This window comes from Spinacia oleracea, chromosome 4 (genome assembly GCF_020520425.1).
Source record: "Spinacia oleracea cultivar Varoflay chromosome 4, BTI_SOV_V1, whole genome shotgun sequence".
In the NCBI taxonomy this organism is placed as follows: domain Eukaryota; kingdom Viridiplantae; phylum Streptophyta; class Magnoliopsida; order Caryophyllales; family Amaranthaceae; genus Spinacia; species Spinacia oleracea.
In genome coordinates, this window is record NC_079490.1 from 148,423,573 (window position 1) to 148,442,306 (window position 18,734).

Here is an 18,734-nt window from a genome sequence, read left to right on the forward strand (position 1 = left end):
TCACGTTTTTCCTTTCTGGAGTAGTAGACTCCAGTTGCGCATGAATTTTCCCAGTGCTCCTTGTCTCATTCACAGTTCCATACACACGAATCTCACATTATAGTAAAGCAATGCAGAAATTGCATAACCAACAATCTACAATGAACCACCTGTCCCTTCATTTCTCTCGAATCTTCCAAGAACCTTCTTTATTTTTATTCCTTCTTTCTTCTCCTGAAATATCCCACCTCTTTGATCATCATTCTCCTGAAATAGCAGAGAACCAAAACTTCCGGCAACAATTTAAGGAGAGAGAATGGAAACTATGGCGGACCGTTTCTTTCCTAATGACATGCTTAACTATATTCCAGAAGCTACGGTTATCGCTTCTTCATTACCCGAATCAGGGGATTCTCTCACTAGGCTTCTTCATCTTCCCTATAAATCAGTCTGCGAAATTTTGAAGAAAACCGCGTTGGTTATTAAAGACGCTGTATATTTCTGTCTTTTCTTTCTGGGTTTTCTTTACTTTGAACTGCAATTATTGTTTTTATATCTGGCTTTAGTTTGAATTCTCTGAAATTTGGGGGTGCACACCAAGTGTTCGATAATTTGCCTGAACTAAAATTGTGTTTTGAACGTTTTGTTTAGGTGGTGAGAGAAACGTGGACGAAGAGTGGTAAAAGGGTGCAAGATTATTCGCTTTACACTGGTGCTTTAGGGACTGCTTTGTTGCTGTTTAAAGCTTATCAAGTGACAAATAACAAGGGTGATCTTGCTCTGTCATCTGAGATTATTAAGGCTTGCGATTCTGCTTCTCGTGGTTCCAAGTAATCTATCATTTTTCTCTTGATTTCATCTGAATTTGTTTGTTTTGCTGCTCAAAGTTATACGATAGCAGTTGTCATTGAAAAAATAGAACTTTTTAAAAGAGCAAAATTTGGATGATCAAAGGCTTTGATGCCTTTGCAAGATGGTTGATTTAGTACTAGACGAAATTCGGTCCCGAGTCTTCTGACACCATTCCCAACACATGAAACAAGTGAACTAGTTGGCTACACTATATATACTGTTTGGGACAAATATGGGGAACGAAGTAGTTTGAGTTTGTCATGTGTTTGAAGAATAATTATTTCTAGTATGGGTGGAGACTGTGTGGCCTTTTCTGAGTTTGAATTCGTGATTATGATTTAATAGTGGATGTAATGAGAACCGTACCACGCAAGGTTATAACTTCGTATAATGACTACACTGCTATTTCATTTTCAGATTGTGACATAGTCTATGTTAAGTTTCACTTGGTATGCTAACGTGTTCTACATGGAGCCTTTGCTGTGTCTGATTTTCTGCTTTCCGATACGGTTGCCGACACTAATATTTTGGATAATTGATATCAGCCAAAACTATGTTAACTTGTGTGAAGAAATTGTTAAGTTCATGTTTATGGTATCTACATCTTTAAATTCAAATAGTACTTGTATTAGAGTGTTCTCTTATTTTTGTTCAAACCATGGATTGAAATATTCAAAAAAATAATAATTCAATGTAGTGTGCAAGTGCATCAGATATCGGTTGTTTTCATGAAATTACTAAAACATATTGAAATCTACAAGCTTTACTTGGTGAGCTCTTTGGCTATGTTTTTTCCACCAGAAACCCCTAAACTGAACTTATCTTTAGTTGTGAATTGTACTACTACTTACTAGCCCTTATGAGCCTTACTTGACTTTATAACCCTTATCTAAACTTGACCAGAAGCTTATATTTGCGAGGTGATGGAAAAGGGCATAATCATAGGGAAATGAAATTGAAGGAAACATAGCAAATGTATGATGGATGCCTTGCATGAATTCGTAGTTGCTACCTTCACAATATATTATGTAGAAAGGAAGCCTCTTGGTGTTTTTTGTTGCATAGTGCAAACTGTATGTCTGTACGTGACTTCAAAATTTTTAACTTTTGGTATTATGTGTAAGATTATACATTAATTTTTGCTTTTTATTGACAATCTGATCTCAGAAATGTAACTTTCATATGTGGGCGGTCTGGCGTTTGTGCTCTTGGTGCTGTTGTTGCAAAACAAGCTGGTGATGAACAGTTACTGGATTACTACCTGACGGAGTTCAAACAGGTACCTTTTAGATGAAAAGTTATATACATTTTTTATGTAGACACTTTGATCTCAATTTAAGGACTATTATTTTTGTTCTGAGCAGATAAGGCTTCCTACTGACCTTCCATATGAGTTGCTTTATGGAAGAGCCGGTTTCTTGTGGTCATGCTCCTTCGTAAACAAGTATGTTGGAGAAGGCACCGTATCTAGTGCCACCATGGTACGTTCTGTAATCTTGTTTGTATACTCTTTTTACCAGAGTTCTCTCATCTCTGCGTAATAATCCTTACTGAACACTAATCACTAACGTGTCTGTAAACTGTCCAGAGGGAAGTCATCACAGACATCATGAAAGCGGGAAGAAAATTAGGAAAGGGAAGATGTCCATTAATGTATGAGTGGCATGGGAAAAAGTATTGGGGTGCTGCACATGGTTTGGCTGGAATTGTGCATGTATTGATGGATATGGAACTGACACCGGAGGAGCAAGAAGATGTAAAATCTGTGCTACGGTATATGATAAGGGGTCGTTTCCCAAGTGGGAACTATCCTTCTAGTGAAGGAAGTGACTCAGACCGTCTTGTCCATTGGTGTCACGGTGCCCCTGGGTTAGCACTTACCCTAGCAAAAGCATCTCAGGTAAAATCAATATTCTGCATTAGTTTACAGACTTTCTCCTATGGGATGTCTTCATGTCAACTCTCCCTTTTCCCTTTGACAATTTTGGATAAGAACAAAAACAACAACAAAAAATACAATAAGTTTTGCTTGTTATATACGGAGTACTACGTACCTTTTTCTACATCTATGAGAAGTTTTGAATACTTGTGCTCGATTATAGTTACCCTGTGTAATATAGGAGTACTCTGTTCTTCGTATGATGAGTTGTATTGGAATGTTCTTTTTTTTTTGGTTTTATCTTTAATCAAAATTGGAGTGATGTTTAATTACTTATATCTGTTTAAGTAATTTCTTTTATAAATGTTTGTTTGATCATCTATATTAAGAATCACCTTTTGAACTCTGCAGGTTTTTGGAGATAAGGATCTGCGGCAAGCTGCTGTAGATGCTGCAGAGGTAGTGTGGAATCGAGGTCTACTTAAAAGAGTTGGGATCTGCCACGGCATAAGTGGAAACACCTATGTATTCCTTGCACTCTACCGTCTAACTGGAAATGCTGAGTTTTTGTATAAAGCTAAAGCATTTGCATGTTTTCTGCAAGATAGAGCTAAAAGGCTCATTGCTGAGGGGTTTATGCATGGAGGTGACCGCCCTTACTCGTTGTTTGAAGGAATTGGGGGGATGGCTTACCTCTTCCTGGATATGATTGAACCTGCTCAAGCAGGGTTCCCTGCTTATGACCTGTAGCTACATATCCGTCATAAGGGCATGTACATGTGCTGTACTTTTGTAGAAAAATACTCGACCACAGGACAAAAGTTTGTAATTGACCACAGCTTATAGGCATACATATAGTCTATAGAGAGTTCAGTATCTTGTATTCTGGCTTCTGTTTTTCTGTTGTTTATCGAATAATGTTGATTGTAAATTTGGTCCTACCCTGGAACAATTTTTGGCAATAGATTTTCTGATGTTGATACGTAATCTTGAGTTCAACATATTTCAATGTTGTTTAAGCTCATTACAAAATGGGTAGATTTTTTGATCTAAACCTTGGATCAATAATCGTATACACGAGCTTAGTTTGCTTAGCTAAGCTTGAATTGTCCTCTGTAGCTGTTTCAGGCACTAGTCATATACTCATATGCAACCATTCAATCTGGCAAATTAAATAAACAGATCCTCACTATTTTCCAAAGGGGATTAGTAGGTTTTTTATTACGAATTGCAATCAATTAAACTACTTACAAAGCAAAAGTTTCCTTACAGAATCCCAACAATATTCGAAACCCCTGAGATTTTCGATTCTACCTTCTCTCTCAGTTAGCAGACATCTGCTTAACACGCGCGCGCGCACACACACACACACTAAGCCAAACCAACTAGTTTTTCACTGATCTCCCAGACTTTCTTAGCCTTCTTGGGATCACTTGCTTCTTGAGACAGCTGATTCTCAAATGAGGCCGAAGCCTTATTCCAGCTCCAGTATACACCGGATTTTGTCAAACTCGGGTCACTCACAACCTGAATTTCAAACCAAACCGCAAGAATTGGTTATTGAATTTGTTTCAAATCCCTATGATTATAATACTAATTAACTTTAAGATTGTATATTGATGTTACCTGGGCAAGTCTTTTACCAGCATCATCTTCAGAGACATAGCCCTTGGTGACAAACTTTTGGAAGGGAGGGAAAAGAGTCCTAAACAAGGGGATGTGCTCCCTGAACAAGCCAGTTGAGGCAATACAGCCAGGGTATAAAGAAGCGAAGGTGATTCCGGTTTCTTCATGGAAACGGCGGTGGAATTCCTGCATGATGAGCATGTTGCAGACTTTACTATCTTTATATGCCTTTGCACCATCAAAATCTCCACCATCTATCATGGCAGAGCTGTTTAGTCCATTCAATCCACCAGCGAGCCCCCTCAGATCCCCTAGGTTGGCCTTTGGAGGCACATTCCCGGCCAATGTGTTTGTGTTCCCTAAAACAAAAACAGAATTACAAGGAAGCATCATAATCTGACATAATTTCATTCATACAAAATCTAAAAATGTCCATGCTGGTTATTCTTCTAATCTAGATATATGAATTTTGTATATTTCGAGTGTTACCTGTTATAGATCCGACTATAATGAGCCTCTTGGAAGGGTAATCCGACTTGTTCAAGTCCTCGAGTAACAACCTTGAGAGCAAGAAATGGCCAAGATGGTTAGTCCCAACACTGAGTTCAAAGCCTTCAGCACTGTAGGTAGGTTCACGGGCAGTAGGTCGGTAAATAGCAGCATTGCAAACCAACACATCAAGGGGCATTCCTGACTGCCTGAAGTTATCAACAAACTGCTTAACACTGTCAAGAGAAGAAAGATCAAGATGCATTATGCTATAGTTCTCCTTTGCCATACCAGCAGCCTTAGCTGCCCTTTCGGTCTTAAGAAAATCCCTGCATGCCATAATTACATGCCATTTCCCTGTCTCGGCTAGTGATTTCGCTGCTGCGAGTCCTAAACCGGAGGATGCACCGGTGACTATGACACTTCCCTTTCTTAGAGTTTTCTTTTTCTCTGACGATGATCTGGTCACCCCTGGTGTTGCCACTGCTGTGGTTTGTGCTCTGATTGGTCTTACTGTTGGCCTTGTTGCATTGCATTCTCTCTGCCATTTCGAGTATATTTCATTAATATGTTTGATAATCAATCCGTTACAATGATAGAAGTTCATTAATGATTCTATCTAGTGCAAGAAATTGGACTTAATATTATTATACCTTGCACCTCAAAGCAGATGAGCTGAAGTCAGCCTTAACACAGTCTGACAGAGATAGCCCAAACAAGCTAGACTCTTTGAGAGAAGCAGATGACTTTCCCTGTACAAATTAAACGTTCTTAAACATTTATCAGAAAATAGAAAATGACTTCCTAAACATTTTCAATTACTCAGAATTATAGGCCTTGTGTAAAATGTAATGTACGTACATATAAGCATATAACGTGTTAATAGGAAGTAAGACTAATACTTCGTATTAAAAGTGACACTTCAAGTACGTACGGAAAATTTGATTAACCGACACGGGTTGACGGATTTATGATGGAGTGACAATGGATAATGAAATTTACCTCCTTTGGGATGGACAAGGCAGAAGGAAGCAACGAAGCAGCTTGGAGAGCCATTGTTTTGGTACAATAATATGAATTTCAAGATACAATGTCACTCCGTACAACTTTGAAAGTGAAATCTAATGTTGAAAGAAATTGATATTTAAGATATTATGGAGGGGCCAAATATTTATAAGGACGTGTTTGGACAAATGAGAAAAATGTCAAGGGGGAGTTGAGGATATGCGTGGATAAGATAATTTTGCAGGAATGTATCTTCAATTTCATTACTCATTCACTCATTGGCCAATCAAATTCTGAGGTTTAGATTTCATTAAAATCTTTCTATTTTTTGTAAAATATAAAAAGGAAAAGATTATAAAAGGAGTGGAAGGTCCACTTGATTTTTGAGGCTCGGTATTTTAGACGAGCCACTACTATTATGGGCTTGTCATGTAATTTGCAGGATAGCATATAATGGGGAAGAAATTGACAAATTATTGTGCAAAATATCAAACATGTGAATATGTTATTGGACAAAACTGTCGATGATTTTAGTTGGGGGAGTAGAAAGTGCGACAAAAATGTTAAAATTCTTGAAATACCACACCTCTTTCGATAAATTCACAATCTACCTTCTACGTCATAAAAAATATCGATTTTTTTACAGGCCAACACTATATCGCCAACTGAATAAGCGAATTAGGCCAATACATCGCCAGTTGAGTTGGCAAAGTTACATGTCTAATGGTCAATTCAATTGGCTATGTAGTAACTTATATTTGATTCATTCAGTAGTTACAAATCCAATTTTCCCGGCAACAAAAGTCGTGAAACAAATTTTCCAAAAAAGAGAACACAAAGCAGACCACTTGCCGGACTCACGTGGCTCCAACCCTTCGTTGGCCACTACTCGTCGGATATCAAAGGACTCGCCGCCTCTAACCGGACACGCCGACCTCTTTCCCCTCTTCACCTGCCCTGTCTCTCACAACCGACAGTGGTGGCTGAAGAGTAAGTAAATTGCATTAACTTGGATAATCTAACATATATATATAGGGGAGTTTTTGGGGAGAGTAATGAGAGCATCCACGTAGAATTTTCTCATCACAAAATAAATGATAATGCCATTTTTAAATAATAAAATAAAAGTAACAAAAAAATCAGATTAATTATGGAATTTTTGTAAAAAAAATCCGGTAGTTATGACTCACATTTAGCCTTAAATTTCTTTAAAAAAGATAAATATATTAAACTAATTTCCGTTTTTAAATATTGTGATTCTTAAATTAAAGACTTGCTCATAAAAATATATAAAAGAAAGATAAACACTTGCATTTCGAAGGGTTACAAATGTATATATACCTTTGAAATCTATCCAATTAACAACTTCACATCCCAATCTCCCCCCCCCCCCCCCCTCTTCCCTTAAGTACGTCTAAACTCTAAAGCATATTTTGTTGAGGTATGTGTTTAGTACAACGTTAGAGTTGGAATATGCGTATACTATCTATCATTAAGTTAGAGTTAGAATAGGAGTATACTACCTAGAATATGTAATATATAATTATATATTAACGTTTATCAATAATAATAAAGTAGCTTTTGGAGTTAATTTGTCACTCTCTATTGTTATAATAACGTAGCTATTGCCCAGGGCAATAAGCATAGACACCATCACAAATCCATTAAATAAATCTCTACCGAAAGCGAAGCACAACTCGCACACTGTAGCTATGGAAATCAAGCATATTGGAGAATAGATTTGGTGTCCTTTAAATGTTTTAACTTTTTAAAATTTAAATACTTTCACTACAAGAAATTGTACCATTAACGACAGAGAATCCCGTCATTAATCAATGATTATTGGCCTTTAACAACGAAATTTTTGACCCGTCGTAATACGTCATCTGATTAGCAAGGAATATATATATCACATACAACATACATCAAAAATTTACCCCAATAAGATTCGAACATGGGATATATCAAATGAAATGAAAAGTTAATGTCTTACCATCTTAGCCAACCATTAGATATGATCTATATTGCACATAAATATATATATATAACTTGGAACATACAAGAATATAATATATACAAAACTTTTTACATAATGCATACCATATACGGAGTATATAATATCTATATAATATATTAAAAGGCGTTGTGAAAAATGTATATGTGCCACATAGTACTCTCTCCTTTACGCCACATCATCCACTCACCAAGTGTTATGCCATGTCATAGACAACCAAAACTAATGCAATGAGATTTGAACACAAGACCTCATGTGTAGAAGTTAAGTTTCATTACCATCTTAACCAACCACTAATTGTTGTTTATCCATGCACGTTAATTTATAATACATGTTAACATGAAGTCTAAAACAACTAAATTTTTATGTTACTTCTTATTTCGTATGGACTATATTAGAATAAAAAAAAAAATTACAATATTAGGAAAGCCGTGAATTAAACAATTAAAATATTAGAAAAATTACTTTGCATGATGAAGGTAATGTACATGTGTAGATGATGAACTTAATGAATCTTTTCACTTTTATGGTCTACATGTATCTTAGTCAAATATTGAGTTGAAAAAAAAAATCGAATTTTAAATTAATCAAAGTAGCAACCGGGGCATCGCCCGGGCTACACACTAATTCAAAGTAATAACCCGATGCATTGCCCAAACACTAAATACCAGTTAGTTTATTAAAGGCAGATCTGCCAGTGGAACTACTTGAATAAGAAAGTCTTGAAAGTCATAATAAAGAATTACTCGTGTAAATTCATAGTCAATAAAGATTGTTTGTACGGTCTAATATAAAACAATTAATTATTTGGCTTCTCGATTTATTGAGTAGTGAGTACATGCATTACATTTAGTCTAATCACCGTGAGCTCTTCCGTAATACAACTGTCATCTACTCCTCTGTCCTTGGATTTAATGCCAACTACGACAACAATAACAATAATAAAAATACAATTGAAGTTGAGATTAATTTCTTATCTGTCTTTAGGATATTACTACCTTCGTCCCAAAATATAGTGTCTGCTTTTTATTTTGGATGTCTCAAATATTGTGCCTGTTTTTTGAGTGTCCTAAAATATGGTTTAATATTTAATGTTTGTACCTAGAAAATAGCATGGTTTTATTAATGTTTCTATCATGAAAATGTGGTCTCATAATTTATTAATTTTTGTCTTTTTGTTCACAAAATAAAATAAATTGTGTATTTTTCTACTAAAGTACAATAACATTAATTTCAAACCAATTACTTGTTGGTTCAGTGGTGATTGGGGCTGAACTTGGTAGGGAGAACTCGTGTTCGATCCTCCGCAACAACAATAGGGAGGGGACTGGAACCTAACCACCCAGAACTTGCCCCGAATTCGGATTAACCCTAAGGGTGAACCGAGTGCTAACACCAAAAAAAAAAATTATTTTTCAAATTTCTTAATTCCTGTGAAAAAAAATCAAATGAGCACTATATTATGAGACGGAGGAGGTATTAGCAATATGGGCAACGCCGCGTTGACTCACTACGTGGGTAAGTGGTTTACCCAGCTGAGGTGTTGCCGAATGCATTTCTTATTCCCAAATGTTACCGGAGTTTTTTTTAATTTGTTCTTTTTCAAAAACGTAGTAGCAATTTAGTTAACTAATTTTGCCTTTTTCACTCTTGATTACGTTATTTTGTCTTAAAGTAACATTTTCTTTAACAATTAACTACATACAGTAGGGTCATGGAATTATACTTGCCATGATTTTTCATATCAAATAAATATAACATTAAAATTACTCTATGTGATATCTGGATAAAACACTACAAGAGGGGGGGGTGAATTGTAATATGAACATTGCTAGCCAGTTTTTGCGGAATTATAAAGAACATAAGCAAGTAGAGAAACAATGCAAGAGAGATTTTACGAGGAAACTTTCCAGGGCCCAACTGGAAAGAAAACCTCGACCCACTAGGGATTTCAACTCAAACTCTTTTCACTATAGGGCAACAACTCAGTTACAATCCTATAAGAAACTCGGCCATTACTTGAGTTCCTCTACGAACTCAAGTTCCCAATAGTTGTTCCCTCAAACAACTGCGCTCTCACTGACTTCCGTAGAAGTCTCTCTTGATTCTTAGACTTCACTCAAAGCCTCTCTGCTTCTCTCTCATAGACTTCACTCAAAGCCTACCCAAATACATATTAGGAACTTACTCAAGTTCTTGCCCAAAACTTGATACAAGAATTCACTCAAACCTTTGACCAATTCCCCATTACAAGAGTTCACTCAAACCCTTGACCAACTCTCAAAATATAGATGATTGAAGATTGGTATCCCTCTAATATGTAGCACATGAAAGAACAATGAGGAACTTAGAACTTCAAGGAACTTGAAACTATTGGACTGACTCAAGAACGTGGAAACCAAAACATATTTCTATTAAAACGTTTTTCCTCTTAAACCAGACCTACCGGAAAGACTGCGAGAGTCAAACACTTTGGAATGAAGATATAAGCCTCTATTTGTAGCATGCACAAGACTTAACCATAATCCCACTTATTCCTCCACTAACAGTAGGTTTCCTAACTTCTAGACACTTACCCATGATCAGTTAGTTGGGGAGAAATTTGGGGAGTAAGCAGTCAAAGTCTTGGGCACAACTTATACCACGTTTACAGTAAAACAGTTAGAGTAAAAATAGGAAACAAAAAGAAAATAAATACTTGGAGAAAAAGCAACGCTTTATCAAAACATAGTCCAAGAGATATTTTTCCAAAATTCACTTTTTATTTATTTTCTTATGCAAAAATATTTTACTGAAAACCTTTTCATAAACGTGAAATAAATACACGAGTTTCCGTTCGTGCAGGAACTTGCGTTACAAGTTCCAACACTCACAAACTCATTATACGTATCTTAAATTTTGACTCTTTATTTTCCAAAAGCAGGTAAGATAAAAAATAAATAAAAGATGCAATTAAAATCAGAATCCTAATTAAAGTCGATTTAAAACTTATCTTTTATTTAAAACTAAATCTTATCCTAAAATAACTAGTGCATATTATCTAAAACTCTTAACCAAGTAGAGATTTATTGAGAAACAAAACTCTAAATATATCCCTACAGATTACGATAATAATATGCAACATATTCACGGACTCTTAGATGCTTTTGACTCTAAGTTCCACGAGTTCCTTTTGACACCTTGTTCCATTATCTTTCACGCTACTACATACTTACATGAATCCTAGAAAATAAACTCTTATTTCCTGTCTTCATGTTCCATGCTGCTTCGCATGTTAGTTGTTCCACCTCTGGAACTTCTCGAACCATGTTCCCCCTCAAAAACTTATTTATGCCTGCTTGATCAGTTTCTCTGATTGTCCAAGTCTGCATGTTGTGGCCTTCTCTTGTTCCTACTTTGAAACTCCTGATTTTCTTAGCATAGAAACTTAAACATTTATTAATTAAGTTTGTTTGTCATCATCAAAACCATTTAGGTCAACACTATGACACTGCCTTATTGACTTATTGTATATAAAAGAAATATCTAGCACTAGAGATCGAGTAGGTAGAGAGTAAATTAAACATGGTAATTAATATGGCTCTCATTATATTCGCAGTTACTACAATATCTTAAGAGTCTATCCAACAACCTGATCAATTAGTACAAGTAGCGACAATAGTTGATCGAATTATTGGGGAAAAAATCCTTAGATCAAAAAATATAAAATTAGATATTGATGAAAGCGCGCAATTTAAGGGGAGAGGATAGAGGTAGCATTGCCTTCTTCACCACCTATCGACCACCGGTAGCATTAGACATTTACTCATGTCCTCTTTCACCGACCACAAATCCACCTGAGGAGCTTCATCTTACCGATGGAGTGTCGTACAACTCAAATGCTCGAGAAATTCCACCGGAAGCACTTAAACCGATTCTCAAACGAATCCACGACAAACATCCTAACTTGCATTTCAATGGCGATGATGTTGATTCAGGTTGTGTTACGGGTATGGTTTTTATATCGGAGCGTACAAACGACTTGGAGACTATTCATATCGCTATTAGATCTAGCGACAGTGGAATACTTAAAGTGTTTAACTTTGCTCAACTGTTTGGGACGTTCGATGGTGTTCGGATGGAAGACAGTGGTTGTTTTGCTGGAAACAGAAGTCAATATCTTGTTTATGTTACTACTAAGGATGCTTTGCACCATCGTCGTCAGCCTTGGACTTCTCTTTATAGAACTTGTCTTAACACTGCCCAAACTCAACGCCTAACCCCATTCTGTATGTCTTTTTCCTCCTTCAGCTCCTCACTCTTTCATTATTTTCTTTATTTATCGATTCTTTTTTATTTATGGCTATGCTAGCTGCTTTTTGTTAGATACTTGCCAAGATTCCATCACTTTGTAATACATTAAGGCTCTGTTTGGTAGGATGTAAAATGATTTTCCATGAAAAACATTTTTCAAGGAAAAACATAATTCCAAACTAGTTTCCTTTGTTTGGTACCTTAAAGGAAAATGGGAGAAGATGGTAAAGATTGAAGGAAAGAAAAAATAGGGAGCCTAACTGAAGACTGGTTTTCATAGCTAATGAAAATACGTTAATGAATTTTTGGTATATGAACCTTTATAGTTTTGGCCTGAATTGTCTAATGTAGTATGAGATCCATACTAAAAATAGCAAGTTGATCGATTGATTATTGTTGAATTTGTTATTTTACATGTCGTATCAACTTACAGTGCAAGCAGATTTAAGCCCGTCGGTGTCGGCATCAGGGAAGAAGATAGCAGTGGCATCATTCGAGAAAAAAGGGGGCTGGTATGGCGAGATCGAGAACCTAAAGACCGACATTTTCGTGATGGACGTAGAGGAGCCTTTCAACCGTACTTTGGTCATAGAGGATGGTGGTTGGCCTACTTGGGGAAGCGATAATGTTATATATTTTCACCGCAAGGTTGGGGACTATTGGGGTGTTTTTCGAGCAGATATTAGCAACGGCCTCACATCAAACACCTTTCGCGTCACCCCGGACGAAATTGATGCCGTGACTCCTGCTGCCATCGATGATAATCGAGTTGCAGTGGCAACCATTCGAAAGAAATCAGAGTTACATAAGTTCACTCATGTTCGAGAACAAGAGCAGTATCGACAAATTGAGGTTTTTGTATTCAATGGAAATTACATAACACGATGTATACAGATCACTGCAAATATCAGACAGATGGTTGATCGTTTTAACCCTTTCATTATCAAAGGCCACCACGGTGAGACGCGCATTGGTTACCATTGTTGCAAGGGCATTCTTGAGGTAATCAATAATACTAGCCTCGTTTCTTAAAGATCATATCTTGTCACTTTTATTTGTGCCGTCTACTAAATTATAATATATGTTTGTGACAGAGCGGAGAAGATGTACCTAGGAAGTTTGATGGACTGCAATCTCTTCATCAAGATATAGGACTGTTTAGGGTGTCCGGAGTGTTTCCTACATTTTCGCCCGATGGCTCAAAGCTTGCATTTGTTGACAATAACTTAAAAGATGTTTGGATAGCTGATGCCAAAGGATTGCGAGTAGTTCATGAGGTACACAAAACTATATAGAAAATAATATAACCAATATATGTCATTATCTTTGTTATATAAGATTATAAGCTAGTAATAGGATGCTCCCAGGTGCACCTAATTAAGAAATTGGTCGTTCATGAGTTTTGTTCAATTATGCAGATGGATGACAATACTGTTTTTTCGCCTGTTTGGAACCAAAATCCAGATAAAGATATACTATATGTATGCTTTGGACCTCCGTTTGAACCACAACAGCCGGTGAATATATGCGCCATCTTAAATCCTTCTACTGGAAGACATCAACGTAAAGTGCTCACAAGAAAATCCTTTAAACTCGTTTCAGGAAACAAAATACATTCCAATAACGCCTTTCCATCTACCAATCCTCAAGGTAATTATCACTACTAGTACAAAGATTTTAAATTTTTCTTATATAGTCATCCAAGAAAGATAAAAGATATATATTTCTACTTCCAAAGGAATAAGTGGAAATGAATGGAATCATTCTCATTCCCACATTTCATTACTGGTTACCAAATGAACCAGTAAAAGAAGAGACGAAAATAGAAATTGAGTAGCCCGGTACATAGAACATAAAAGTGATAGAGTATAAAATTAATTTTGGATTTCAACTATCAACTTAAACTTTTGGTTGAGTTGGTCATTTGACATGGTATCATAGCCCAGGTTTGTTGGGCGTTTCATAACTGGGTATTTCTAAGCCATTGATTAAGAGACCTCTATTGGATGTTCACTCCTAATGAGGGCTATAATATCTTCTGGTGTGCTCTATATTCTAAGGACACTGACATGTGAGGGGAGTGTTGAGACCTTATGTTATCCACATGTGAGTTGTCCCACATTGGAGAAAGTGGAGTCACTTCCACTATTGTCAATTGGTTTTAGTGTGGAACCTCCATTGGGCTTATAAGTGGACTGGACTCTCCTCTTCCTTATTGGGTTGTCCAGGCCTCGTATTTTCAGCAAACGTGACGCAAAGTCACGGATTCAAATCTCATCCACCCCTCCTTTCAAAGGCCTATGTTGTATCCATACTTCAAGCCCAAAGGTTTGGGATTAAAATAGAACATTATTTTGAAGACAATACTCCATGTGAGACTTGTTATCCATTTTTATGTAATAATGCTTTGACATATTTGGTGGAATATATGTATGGCAATTGAAAACTCTGAACACTTTGACAGGGACAGAACTGGTATTTCGGTCAACAAGAGATCATGTTGAGAGTGGTGGAAGATACAAGAACTTATACATAATGGAGAATGCAAATAAGGGAGAGTTCGAAGGCGGTGAAATGAGAAGATTAACAGAAGGAAAATGGATTGATACACAATGCAAATGGTCTCCTAAAAACGATTGGATAGTATTCTCTTCAAATCGTGACAACCCTGAAGGTGATCGTAAAGATGACAAGAATGTTAACTTTGGATACTTCTCAGTATATCTAGTAAAGGCTAATGATCCTGACGTTTTAGTACGAGTGATTTCAAGTGCAAACGATCTTTCAGGGCATGTAAACCACCCTTTCTTTAGTCCTGATGGAAGGAGCATCGTCGTCACATCGGATCTTGCTGCTGTTTCAGCTGATCCTATGTCGATGCCTCTCTTCCTGCATTCAGCTAGACCTTATGGAGATATCTTTACTATTGACATCGATCCTGATGACATTGAAAAGAACAAGGATTTGAACAAGTTCAACCGTATTACTCATAGTAGGTATGAGAATGCAACTGGTACTTGGACTAAATTCTCAACTGCAAATCCTTCAAATACATTGAATCAGTTTATAAGGCTCCCTCTGAAAAATCAAATCGTTTCAAGAAATAAAGATTGAAGCCGGCCCGGCCCAGTGCTCAATCGTGGTACATCAACTTATGCATTTACTAGTTTTTTTAATCTAAAATTTAGGTTTGTTAATTAGTGGCTTTTCGTTTTCCTATGTAATTTTCGTTTTTTTTTTTCGACTTTTTTAATTTGGGGATTTTTTAAATTTCAGTTTCGCTTTTTAATTTGATTTTTCGTTTTTTATTTTGATTTTCGTTTTTTAATCTGATTTCATTTTTCTTATGTAATTTTTCGTTTTTTTAGATTTGAATTATTTCAATCAATATTTTGGGAAATAAATCTTCAGAGTTGATGGGTTTTTCAATTCTTGTTGATGGATTTTTGTTTTCAATTCTGTCTCTGTGTGTTATTTTTCAATTCTGTTTTCAACTCTTGTTAGTGGGTATTTTTTCTTCTTTTGTAATCAGAGTTGAGAAGAATAAGCGTGAATTTGGTATGCATGTTCCAGAAGAGTACATTACTTGATTGTTTTTGGGATCTACTATCTGAAGTTTGATTTGAAGATAAACCACCACAACAAACTGAGAGTGTGACATTCAGCATCACATTGTGATATGTAAATTGCAAAATTTCCCTTATGAAATTTGGATGTAAATCATTAATTTTCTTGTTATCGTGGTATATATGTAGTGTGTTTGTATTCGTTTGATTCACGAAATACCACCCATTCTTTTTAAATTGTTCTAACATCTAGTTGTCATTATCGATTCATCAGTCTTCAAATGGAAACTAGTAACTGGTAACTGGAATGTCCAGTTACTGATTTCAGTTTTTTTTTAAAAAAAAAGTAATTTTACCGACTACTTTGTTAGTCGGAGAATTACCGACTACCTAGTCGGTAATTTTTCGACTAACAAAGTAGTCAAAAAATTACCGACTAAAAAAGTAGTCGGTAGTTTACCAACTAACAAAGTAGTGGGTAAATTACCTACTACTTTTTTACTCGGTAATTTTCCGACTAATTTGTTAGTCGGTGATTTTCCGACTATATGTAGTCGGTAATTTTCCGACTAATTTGTTAGTCGGTGATTTTCCGACTATCTGTAGTCGGTAAAGTAGTCGTAAATTTTTACCTACTATTTTTTAGTCGGAATTTGGGCAAACTCCGACCAGGATATCACCGACAACCCTATACCAACTATTTTTAATCGGTAAATTTTTTTGCGACCAAAAACGCTCTTTTACCGACTACTTTTAGCGGTCGCCAATTTTTCGTTTTCTTGTAGTGAGATGTAATGATATGATCAAATTAGAACTTATTCATCTGTCTAAAATGCAACATGTAGCTTTGTGCAACTGTAAGCAGTTGAAACAATATTTTTGTGACACTTGCTCTCTTGCAAAACACCATAGATTTCCATTTATGCCAAGTAAATCTATTGCTGCAAAAGTGTTTGATTTAATTCATGTAGATTTATGGGGACCATATAAAACCAAGACTATAACAGGAGCATGTTATTTCTTGACTATAGTTGTTGATCATATCAGGGTTACATGGACACATATGTTGTCCAATAAAGAACAGGTGAAAGGAACTCTTGCAGTTTTCTTTGCTCATGTTGAAAATCATTTCAATACAAAGGTGAAAACCTTGAGAAGTGACAATGGAACTAAATTTTTACAGGAAGAGTGTGGAATGATGTTCAGTGAGAAGGGTATTTTACACCAGAGAAGTGTAGCAGGTGTCCCACAACATAATGTAAGAGTGAAGAGGAAACATAGGTTTCTTCTAGAAACAGGAAGAGTTCTAAAAATCCATGCATGTTTGCCAGACTATTTGGTGGGTGAATGTATTCTAGCTGCAACTCATCTGATCAATTTGCTCCCCACAACAGTTTTGAATTGGAAAACCCCATATGAGGTATTGACTCAAAAGGAACCAAAATATGATCATCTTAGGGTGGTTGGGAGCTTGTGTTATGCAAGTGGGAATAAGAAACCAAGTGATAAGTTTGCTCCAAGAGGGATTAGATGTGTTCTTCTTGGATATCCTTACTGTCAAAAGGGGTACAAACTGTTAAACTTGGAAACTAACAGAGTATTTGTGAGCAGGGATGTCATTTTCCAAGAAGACATTTTCCCTTTTCTGCTCAAGAAAGGAGAAAATGATCTCAGCAATATGCTTAAGAATGTTGAGCACCATGTTCTTACTGATTTTGAAGAACAGGTGAATGAAAGAGAAGCTGAAGAGCATGTTGTAGTTTAGAATGCAACACTGAACAGGAAGAGAAAAATATAGAAGAAGACAGAACAAGTACAAGAAGTAGAAGGTGTTGGGGAATACAGTTAAACATACATAACATGTGCGGAACATCCCCAAAGCCAGGAAACATGTATAAAGCACAGTTTAAGCATACTTACATTCGAAGCGTGTTTTCCCGAGTATTGTATCAACGAACATGAACAAAGAACTCCACTTGTCGTTCCTCTATTTGGTTCACCGACACGTTCAGATCCGTCTTGATTATTGTAGCTTATACAACGCACAAGATTTTTTGCTTTTCGAGATGAACAGTAGAGAAAAACTGAAGAACGTAATTTAGGAATTAGGTTTAAGTACGTCAACTTGGAAAACTGATTATTATGTGTGTGTAAAAATATAATAACCTAATTATATTATTTAGTATAACCGGCCAAGACCAAGGGCCTTGACCGGCCACACTCACACACGAGCACAAACCCGTGCCCAGCGAACACACTGCAGGCCGAAGCCCACAGCGCGGAGCCGAGCAGCAGAAGACAGTATCAAAGTCCTCATGTGAAGCGCGCTGAGTATAGATGCATGTTACAGACAACAAGTGAGCTGAAATGGATTTATGGAGTTCTATCTGAGGGTAAACATTCTTACTCCTAATGATCTCTTCTGTGATAATAAGGCAGCTCACTACCTGGCACAAAATCCAGTACTACATGAAAGAACCAAACATCTTGAAATAGATTGTCATTATGTTCGAGAAAAGGTGCAATAAGGTTTCATTAACACAATTCACATCAAGTCTTTCATGCAACTGGCAGACTTGATGACAAAATCTCTTAGTGAGCATCAGCACAATCATTTATCTTCCAAGTTGGGACTTCTTACAGGAGAAGCTCCAACTTGAGGGGGGGGGGGGGGGGGGGGTGGAAAGAATGAGTGATGTAAGAAGTCCCAACTTGAGGGGGGGGGGGGGGGGTGGGGTGTTGAAAAGAATGAGTGTACATCAATCCCATACACCTCAATGCATGTGATCATTAGTCACATGATCCTAGGTTGATTTGCTCTATATTTTTCTCCTATGTACAACTGTGTTTGAACAGCTTACTTTTTTTTTGTTTGTACATGCTCTAGGTTTTAGCATTACCTTCGTATATATAGTACATAGGGGAGACGGCGTAGCCATAGAAGAAAAATACACAATACTACAGTGAATATAGAAAATCAATCTGGTGTTTACCAGAAACAAAACCAAAAATTTGAGTCTTCAATTTCTTC

The 18,734-nt window shown here is 36.5% G+C and overlaps 3 protein-coding genes across 5 annotated transcripts; 2 read left to right on the forward strand and 1 right to left on the reverse strand.

Moving 5' to 3' along the window:
• On the forward strand, positions 1 to 3,651 carry LOC110778874 (lanC-like protein GCR2). Its single transcript, XM_021983418.2, has 6 exons — positions 1 to 472; positions 631 to 809; positions 1,999 to 2,110; positions 2,196 to 2,312; positions 2,420 to 2,731; positions 3,122 to 3,651. Exons 1-6 carry the CDS (start codon positions 296 to 298, stop codon positions 3,458 to 3,460), a joined length of 1,236 nt encoding a protein of 411 aa, XP_021839110.2. The 5' UTR covers positions 1 to 295; the 3' UTR covers positions 3,461 to 3,651.
• Positions 3,652 to 3,880: 229 nt separating this feature from the next.
• Positions 3,881 to 6,287, reverse strand: LOC110778875 (protochlorophyllide reductase). The gene is made up of 5 exons (XM_021983419.2): positions 5,828 to 6,287; positions 5,479 to 5,577; positions 4,826 to 5,366; positions 4,337 to 4,695; positions 3,881 to 4,237 (listed from the first exon to the last, which is right to left on the reverse strand). The coding sequence occupies exons 1-5, from the start codon at positions 5,879 to 5,881 to the stop codon at positions 4,082 to 4,084; spliced, it is 1,209 nt and encodes a 402-aa protein (XP_021839111.1). The 5' UTR covers positions 5,882 to 6,287; the 3' UTR covers positions 3,881 to 4,081.
• Positions 6,288 to 11,410: 5,123 nt separating this feature from the next.
• On the forward strand, positions 11,411 to 15,965 carry LOC130459868 (uncharacterized). Of its 3 annotated transcripts, none has more exons than XM_056827487.1 (5): positions 11,411 to 12,112; positions 12,607 to 13,139; positions 13,232 to 13,414; positions 13,505 to 13,787; positions 14,602 to 15,965. In XM_056827487.1, exons 1-5 carry the CDS (start codon positions 11,563 to 11,565, stop codon positions 15,249 to 15,251), a joined length of 2,199 nt encoding a protein of 732 aa, XP_056683465.1. In that variant the 5' UTR covers positions 11,411 to 11,562; the 3' UTR covers positions 15,252 to 15,965. The 3 variants fall into 3 exon arrangements, with proteins under 3 accessions (XP_056683465.1, XP_056683464.1, XP_056683466.1); XM_056827486.1 differs by having other exon boundaries at positions 11,412 to 12,112; positions 12,571 to 13,139; XM_056827488.1 differs by having other exon boundaries at positions 11,413 to 12,112; positions 12,571 to 13,139; positions 13,556 to 13,787.
• The last annotated feature ends 2,769 nt before the right edge of the window (positions 15,966 to 18,734 follow it).